This window comes from Atta cephalotes (assembly GCF_000143395.1).
Source record: "Atta cephalotes unplaced genomic scaffold scaffold00077, whole genome shotgun sequence".
Classification (NCBI taxonomy): Eukaryota; Metazoa; Arthropoda; class Insecta; order Hymenoptera; family Formicidae; genus Atta; species Atta cephalotes.
In genome coordinates, this window is record NW_012130141.1 from 347,910 (window position 1) to 357,823 (window position 9,914).

General features: G+C 35.5%; 1 protein-coding gene across 1 annotated transcript in view; it reads right to left on the minus strand.

Moving 5' to 3' along the window:
• Positions 1–282: 282 nt before the first annotated feature.
• The window catches only part of LOC105624398 (solute carrier organic anion transporter family member 3A1), a 16,344-nt gene continuing 6,712 nt past the window's right edge, over positions 283–9,914 (minus strand). The window contains exons 6-11 of the mRNA XM_012205766.1: positions 4,933–5,097; positions 3,521–3,716; positions 1,922–2,072; positions 1,260–1,500; positions 815–943; positions 283–452 (exon numbers count right to left, since the gene is read on the minus strand). Coding sequence (XP_012061156.1) covers positions 283–452; positions 815–943; positions 1,260–1,500; positions 1,922–2,072; positions 3,521–3,716; positions 4,933–5,097 — 1,052 coding nt within the window. The remainder of the gene's footprint in view (positions 453–814; positions 944–1,259; positions 1,501–1,921; positions 2,073–3,520; positions 3,717–4,932; positions 5,098–9,914) is intronic.

A 9,914-nucleotide genomic window follows, 5' to 3' on the forward strand; every position in this document is an offset into this window, starting at 1 on the left:
TGCTTTTTTATGCTCGGATGCCATCGACAAGAGGGACTAGACTTCCTGCCCATCAGAACGGAACTCTTTCGAGGAAAGTTCCATTCGGATGCGTGTAATCGCCGGCAAGTCAATCTTTCCGTCTCGGAAAGCCGTCTTTGGGAAGCACGACGAGATGTACTGACACCATTTGTGAAGGACGATGCCCCTACATATCCTACGACACTGCGTTGCATCCTTAAACGACGACGATGATAATGTCGCCGTTGCGGCCCTTCACCGCAAAAGAGTAATACGAAACCTTCACAAATAGTCGTTCTCGACTGCTTGAGCGTCCTGTGATTTTAACGTCGCCATTTCCTCCGCAGTACCTGTCTCGCCCTCCTGTTCCTCCACGAAGCTTATGCTCCCGGCCTTGTACCAGACGACTATATCTACCACGAAGGCCAACATGAGGATACCGCCTGTCGTACCTACAAAAGAAACATTCAATCGATATATTACATAATCTGAGTTTATACTCAATTCAGCATATAACACTACAAATTTTGCCGTTGTTTAAAGAATATGATTTTCCTCGTAATCTTAATTTATTTAGTTTTTTAATTGTATTTTATTAGCATTTCAAGTTATAATCAAATGAAGATCATGAAATATTAATTATTGTATTATCAAAAAATAATGTGTAATAAAATGTACGTAAAATAATGTACGTAAGTATTTATTAAAATTCAACGATATTTTTTCGTAAATAATCTAATTATGTTGGAATCTCTTAATCTACTTTTTCATTTTTTTCGTAAGATTTTTTTTTACATGTCTAAGTTGTACGTACCGTGATAGAACATTCTAAAGACATTCGAATCGTAAAGCCAACAGGCGCCTCGCTCACCGCAAGCGTATTCCCATACGAGACAAGCGGAGTCTACCACAGCACCATAAACGATAGGACATGGAACATTGCCTAAAGCGAAGAAATAAAGATACTGTTAAAAAGATATTTTTAGAACAATGAGAAAGTAAGAATTTTCAATTCCTTCACTACGTCAATCTATTTCGTTAATTTATCTCTTCTTCAATTCAAGTGAAATTACATTTTATGGAATTATGAAATTTGTCTCTATAAATAATTAATCTTTTTATTTTTCAAATCAAAAATTATATAAAATATTATTCATTTGCTTTCTTCTTTATTTGGGACAAGTAAATTCTCGTACATAAATTCACCGCGATTTCTTATTCTTTTTATTATTGAGAAAAATTTCACAATAAATAATTACCGAACAAGCCGATGGCGAATTGTATCAGACCGAGTGCCATAGCCTTGTCTCTGGGATCCACGCATCGTAGAATGAGCAACATAGAGCCTACCTCGCTCGTAGAGTGAATAAAAACGAAGACCGAGAACAGGATCATGTAAACCCAAAAGTTACTGCATTCCAGTGCACAGTAACCGATCGATGCCGTGTTTATTACTTCCGGCGATATCGTAACATTTCCGATGCATTGACAATTGTAAAACTGTGAAATATCAAATCGTCATCAGAAGAGAAAAATCGTAGCAAAAATGATAATTTCTTGCGTCTATAATGTGAGAGCATAACTGCTGAATAATATTTCACTTCGAAAAAGACAAAATTGGATATTTACAATGAATATTTATGCTCAGAGAATTAAATCTCGTTGGTAAGGATTCAAGAAATATTGAATAAGACAGCGCGCTTAAAATTATCTTCGCTTGGCAACCATGAAGCTATTTAAATATCATTGCAAACAAAAACGTGAGATTGTGTTGATTTTCAAATGAATTTGCAACCATTCCAATTCTTGATTTCCAAGAGCGATTCAATTACTATCGTATCCCATATAATCTCGCTCAAACAGACACGTCATCAGAGCATGTCTTGTCTCGGATGCCGGTTTTACTGGGCTTAACACTTACCGATGCCACTTTACCGTCAGCAATCGTATAATTCGAACAACCCGCATGACATGCAGAGAAATACGTTTTACCATCAGCACCGCAGATTGGACTAAATTTGTTCCGATCGCAGTCGCAGGTCGCCTCACAGGTCGGCTCGAAGCTAGAGAGTCTGCGAAAACAGATCACTTTATAGATCAACTTTGCTTTGTAAACTAAACTATTTATTTATTTAATTTTTATTTAATTTATTTTTATTTATTTTATTTAATTTAACTATCTACTTTGCTTATTTAAGATAACTCTTAATAAGAAAATAGATTAATGATTAAAATACGTTTGATGCGTTTGCTTAATTATTAAAAAGAGCTAATCTTCATTAAATTAATTAGATAAAGAAGAACAGCTCAATAAGTAATTATTATAGATGAAATCTTGTTTAAGCAAAAAAATATCGGCTTATAATGTAGCTTAAATATTAGAAATTATGTCTTAAAGACGTGTCAAATTGATTAATATCTTTTTTTCTTAATTAATATCTTCTTTTCTCGATCCTTAAGTAATTCGATAATTTTTATAACGTAACATAAAAATAGAGAAAATTTAGATTTCAGAAGAAAAAAAAAAAGAGAAAGTTGGAGAAAAGTCTCTGGTGAAAAAAGGAGGCTAAAGATTGCTTTCGCAATTATGCAAGAATTAATTATAAAAAATCAAGACTCATTAAAATCAATTAAATCTTTGTTATTAAAAGAAAAATCTGCATTTGTCCACGTTTAATAAATGACCATGGATTGTTTCGCTCGGTGGAATATAGTGCTCCAGATCACAGAAAGTCACTGTCGAGGTTTTCCCGCTTTCGCGCCGGACAGATAAACGAGAAGTCCAAATCAGAAGAGCGAAATATATGTATTTAGGGGAATCAGGAGATATCGTTGACTTGTAAATAAGAGAAAGGAAGACGAGAGTCTGTATTTCCGATATATGTATTTACGATGCACATTCTAATCGGACACGCATTCGAACACGTTGTCTTTCCTTAAACACCGACCGCCGTTCGCCAAGTCGCACGTTTGAATACGCGAAGTGGCAATCGCAATAGTTTCGTAACGATGTTACTGACATGAATTGAATACTTTTGAAAGCGACGATATTATCGAAAGGAATATGAAAATGCAAAACGGATTCGTGTTATGATCCATTGAATCCGAAAACGTAGAATCCACATTTAAAATTCTTGAATTCTAATTGAGGATGCTGTATATTATTCTAAATCTCTTCTGCTCTCTAAATCTTTTTTTGTATTCTCTATTTTAATAGAAAAACTATTTAAAACAAAAACGCACTAAAATACAAATTTTATTAAATTTGTTATCCTTAATAATGAATATAAAATTAATAGAAAACTTGATTGATTTCGTTGATACAATTATGCTAATATAATATTATTATAAATTTGTATTAAATTTAATATTATATTATCTTCATTTAATATACATACATTTATATGTCAATAATATTTATATATTTGTAATGTAATGACTTCTTTCGATGACATCCGCGTTGAATGTAATTATTATTGGAGCGACGATTCGTTAAATTTTGTTGGATGAAATCACTTACCCATCGGGATGTGACACAAGTCCAGCGAAGTCATCCATCGGACAACCAATAAACATTAGCACACCCATGCCGATCGCGTAAACGACCGCGGTGAAGGCGATCCAGGCTGCGACGAATCTCGCATTGGGTTTCGCCCTCAAGATAAACACGCCGCTAATTATGATGCCCAATCCCATCACTAGGATCCCACCAACACCTGCGCAAAAAATCGTGCTCATTATACGATCATTCAAAGCCATTCACCTGGCAATTCATGTTCTGCGTCATAATCTAATCATGGGAACTCAAGGATGATGATAGTCACTTTATTAAAATAGACTCTATTAATAAAAATCAACACAATCATTGAATGGAAATACGCTATTTTCTAAATTATCTGGATACAATAAATAGTGTAAAATACAACCATATTTATAAAAAGAATTTAACAATTACATAGTATTATTAATTTTTTATATATGTTATTCAATATTTTATCCAATATGTTAAATAAATTTTATATTTCATTTTATTTATCATAAAAATAAAGCATTCACGTTTTCAATAATTAAAAAAAATAGCACAAATATAAAAAAAATAATTAATAAATGAAGATTTATCGTGATATTTCAGAATTAAAATGTTTTACCCTTATTTTAAATAGTTTAATATATCTCTATTGCAGCCAAAATAATTCGAAATCGGTTCAATAGCAACAACGCAGCAGCGGTAGTTCTGTCAAATTATTCGAATAATATCCGAGCGAGCGTAGAATGACGGATAGTAGAATGTCGAAACGGCACAGCCTTGTTCTATAGTCGGCGCCAATTACTCGGCAGACAATATCATAAATTAGACATAAATTAGCACGCGCATACACGTAAAATAAGATGTACAATTAATACCGCGCGAGTTTGTACTACCATTTATATCGAATTATCCATTATTGTTATAGACGCAACAAAATTCGCTGCATCTTTCATTACACCATTTTTTAATATTATTTATTCATTACAAGTCTAATTTTTTCAAATAAAAATAGGAAAAAAAGAAACAGAAATACATAATGTCGTTGAAAATTACATGTTTTCTTAGTCGAAGAATTAGTAATAATGCTAGATTATTCAGTTTGATTGGCCAACAGATTTTGTTGCAACTTCCTGCACGATGAACGAAGTGAGAGAATAATTCTTTTTCGTGAGCGAAATGACACGACCATTCTGACGTTTACGTCAAATTATCCACTTTGCGTCGTAATCGCGACGGACATCCGGCGGCGAAATCTTGCGACGTCGCACGCCCGATCTTTCGGGAACGACGTCGTCACTATTACTCTGGACACGATTCATCTCTCACGGTATGCATGTCATTAGTAATATAATTGGGGATACGTTTCCCCGGGTACCACTCGCATGTTCATTCGCGATAATTACCTGAGATCATGTTTGCATGATGAGCCGGTAAACGAAATTGACTCTCGAGATATTTTGGCAGGAAGGTGTAGAGACCAGCAATCGGCAAGATGTGTAACACACTACTTGCAGTTCTGAACATCAGAATGTCATTTTTCAAGAGCCTTTTTACAGCACTGGGAAAATCTGCAACAGCATAAACGGTTGAAATTAATGCAGGAATGCGTGCGTGTGGGTACAAGAATAAATATCAGATCAGTCTGTATACTCCTGTGTGTTTATTAAAGTTGTCATCGACTTCCGATACAGGTGGAGTAAAAGAGAATTGTGATATGACAATCAGACATTGTTGAGTAATGAAGAATAAATATTTGTCATCGATTAAAATGTAAATTGCGTTATCTTCCTCGTCTATAAATCACTGGAAAATAGATATAAATCTATCAAACAACCTAATAGCAATAAATCAGTCGGCATATACAAAGTATCAGATAATAGATATACATAACGAATGAACGCTTGATTGAATGCCACGTCCTTTCGAAATTTTCGAAAGTTTCACGTCAAATGTCCTACTAATTATGTTCCTTAGACAAATGAGAGAAACGATATCTCACATCATCGTATTAATGTGCAATGGGTCATCGACTCGAGGTGTTACACGTTTCATGGGCGAAGGTTACGCAGGGCCCCTTAGCGATAGTCCTAGTCGCAATCCGGCTCCGCAGATGCATCGCGGCAAGGCGAGAGATGCACGCGTGGCCACGGTTATCTCTTATTGGTCTCGGTCTCGCCTGATCCTTCTGTCCCTTCGAGCCTTATATACGTGCAACAGCCATATATACTCATCCTCTGCGCATCTGACAGAGTTGCCGGGTCTACCGATTCGCCATATATTTACGAGCTCGATTACAAGGGGCGAGCTAATTAGCCAGCAATCGAGTCTCTCCTCTCGCGTTCTTCCTCGAGAGGATGCGAAAAGGTTCGAAGGTGGTCGAGGTGGGAACAGGATGGAGGAAGAGATCGCGCCGGGAAAAGAAGAAAGGGACGAGGTTCTGTGTACGATTCTGCGTTATAAAATACTGAGCAGACAATTCCGCGATTTCAGTATTAACGATGACGACAACGACGACGACGACAACGACTACTAGCAGTTTCGCTGGAATCAATGTAACGTACGGTGAAGATCGATGCGTCGTGTGGACTTTTTTACACACGTTCTTGGCCAGACGAAGGTACATCGCTTGGCCGGCCGAACGTATTGACCCATTGAAACGTATATACCTGTTCTCTCAGAAACTATAGACCGCCAGCATTCTAGTTTCGAGACGATTAAGAGAACGACATTGTCGCGATTGAAATGCACAAAATTATTCTCCAAATTCGGCAAACGCATTTACATCTCTCGGATCAATTTCGATTCTAATGAGATAAATGTTCGCAATTGTCTTTCTTTCTTGTTACTAAATTGTTATAAAGTTAAGTTCAAAATAGAAACATGTATCTTTTTATGTACGTTATAGCATTTAGAAACAGAAACATTATTTTAAAAATTAATATAATATATTTGATTCTATTAAATGCTATTGAAATTATGATATATGTTAAATATAATTAAATATATGATATATGTTAAATATTTCGATGGATGATTTGTTTCCTTTCCTATTTTGAAAAATATCAAATAGAAAAATAATGATTTTAATAATTTATTAATTTAAACTATAAATTATACTGTCATAGCCTTAAAATTTCTCTAAAAATTACCCAGAAGAAGAAAGAAAAATTAAAGGTATTAATATTAAAATAAATATCATAAATATTAAAAGAGATCTTTTTTTACTAAGAATAAGTTCATTTTAAGCTTTACGCAATTGCTTATTTTGACTTGTAAAAATAAAAATTGGAAAAGAAGAATTTATCGCTTAAAAAAAATGTGATTGTTATAAAACGAAGAGCAGATTAAAAGCTAAAAATTAAAATCCTTGTTTTTAAAGAAATTAATCACCTTGTAATTTGCTGTAAAAAGAAGCTAAATAAATGCTTTCGATCTCCCTTTGCCGAGGATTTAATTTATCTACTTAGATGAGTTGAGCGTCTTTTTCGCATGAGACTGTAGAAAGTGTATAGTATATGCGTAACCTTGTGCGTGCAAACGTTGCTACATGCCTAGGACTGCCTAGAAGTCTTCTAGGCACCCGTGAGAGGCCAGCTAGGAGAGGCCAGTCGTGGCAACTCCGCATAGGGACGTCCTACAGACCATGAGTAGACAAACGTGACTAACATTGCGCTCCGAGTATTATCGCACACGTACACAGTACCCTTTAAAGGTTCGAACGTGAGACGCCGATCGTTATCGTATATTAAAAAATATATCCTCTTACTGACAAATGTTTTACTTCACTAATTTTGTAACTACCAATATCATTAAGTTAGTGATTAATGCGAGAGACACTGAAAATCAGTGAGATCAATAAGAGAGCGTATTATCTATAAATAAATGCATAAGTGTTATTTTATAATTGCGCTCGATTATAGTGATTGCACAATAATTCAATTTGACAACAATTCAATTTGATTCGAGTATCTATTGAATATCTATAAGTCCAGTCGTGAACTTAAATATTGCAGAACGATTCAATTGTATCTTCAAATTGTTGTGAACATATATTTGATTATAAGGTGGCGCATGAAATGTCTTATTATTTGGTATAATTTTATATAATTAAATATATTTATTTTTAACAAAATTGACAGAACTGATATAGAATTGATTGCCAAAGTTTGAAAATTAAATGTTATGACGTCTTGTGTCCTGTCCTGTCCTGTATATTCATTACAGCTCTGATAGTTATAATTTTCCAATGTCGCGATCTTTTTGCATCTTTGTATAAATTGATTTACTTGGCTTTACGTTTACACGCGTAGAAAACGTTCAGAAATAAAATATGTTTAAAACGTGGTACTAAAATATTCGTTATAAATATGCGAAGGCACAGGAACTCGCTTTCAAGAAAATAACAGAGTGTCCGACAATAAATAAAACATTAGAAGAGACACGGGTTAAAAGTTAGACATTAAAAAGGCTCGCACGTAGGCGATCCGCCGAATTGAGTGCGATGGTGTTTGTAATGCGGTTCGTAGCGAATTCACTCATACAGAGCAACCGAGAGAGATGAGCAAAAGAGAAAGGAAGAGAGCGAGAGGAACACAGAACACAGAACGCAAAAAAAGGAGAGGAAAGAAAAGGAAACGAAAAAAAAGAATCCGAAATGAGAGACACACGCACGTTAGTCCGTGTGCACGCGCAAAACGTACGCGCGTGCGTGTCCACCACCGCCTCTATACACGACGCGTGACCGTGAACTTGCCCCACCTCGTGCACGAGTCGGTCAGTCATTATTATTAACGCACACACGCAAAGAGCGGCTACGGCTGCGGCAGCGTATACGCACGCAACATACGCGGCCGTTTACGCGACGCACGCGTGAACGCATCGTCCGCGCGCGAGGGTCCGTTAAAGAAGCATCCGACGATTTCAGGCTTTTCGACATCAAAACGAGCTAAATTCTCGCTTAGTTACGCAGCAACTCGGTACGCGATAATTAAGACGAACGTTTTCGCAAAATTTCGGAAAATTGTCTGGGAAAGGTATCATATTAAAAATGTATCATTTTTATCTTTTTAAAATTATAAGAATCATAAAAATTATTCTTACACATCTACTCTTTTTTGGCCACTTATTATTGCATTATAAAAAATTGTACGGAATTTTTAAAACATGATTATTTGTCAATAGGATATGTGAATATTACGTAGATTTTACAAAAAATATTGCAGCAGATTTCTGTTTCCAAAATAAAAATTCCGATTTTTAACTACGAAAAATATAAGTTCCCTTAAAAAAAAAAGACTTTTTACAATCACTTTTTCAATTTTTTTTCTATCGAGATATTTTTAGAATGACCTTCCATCCGATTAACTATTAATATTTGCAACTAATATAATGACTTAAACACGTATTCATTTGATAATGTATTAAATTTTCATTAATACATTTTGAGCGGCTTAAGAGAAATCAGAGGATTAAACGGGTCAAGGTGATTGGATCGCAAATGAAGCATGAAATATCGTCTTCAAAGAGCCACTTCTGGCAGTACAAGTTCAACTGGAAACATCGAGAAAAGGGGAAAAAAACGGCAAAAGCGCAGAAATCTAATCACGAAGTTGATTATTCACGGTTGCCGAATTTCATGAGAGAGTCACTCTCGAGGAGCTCGAGAAACGATTCTCCACGGAAGGAACCTAATCGCGCGCCAAATTTTTTTTTACAGGCGTGTCGGAACCTGTAAATCTCAGCGCGAGCCATACTTTCCCGATTGGACCCGCATATATTATATAGGCAGAGGCGATACCGATTTTCTCCACTCGACACCTAGATCCGCCATTGACCTTGAACCGCCGGAGGCTTACCGCTTCAAAGATCGTCTGATCGCTTCGTTCCTTCTTTTATGCGCATAGATAGAGTCGTATGAATGCATTATTCGTCGCCGCGCGACGACGGCGGGACCAATATTGGGACTTCGCGCGAGATATCGATGCAGCTGCGGATATGGCATAGTGATTCATCCTGTTGCGTCTCGATCATCGTTGGATAATGGAGGCGATTTAAACGCGTGGGTTGTTATAGATTGAATATACATCTTAACCTGAAGCCAGCGAAGCAGTAGATTATACACAAAAAAAACTCTAAAATGCTGGAAATAAATATTATATATAAAGACTCTTGTACAATGCATTGCTCGATGCTCGTATCTTTTTGTAGTTTATAACAATTACTTTTTTTTTAATTAATTTTTTTAGTTACTTATACATTTACTTCTATTCTCTCTCTCTCTCTCTCGANCNGNTNTNATNATNNTNTATNTNTNTATATNTCTATAATACTAATACTAATATATACTATACTACTACTATATACTACTATACTACTACTACTATAC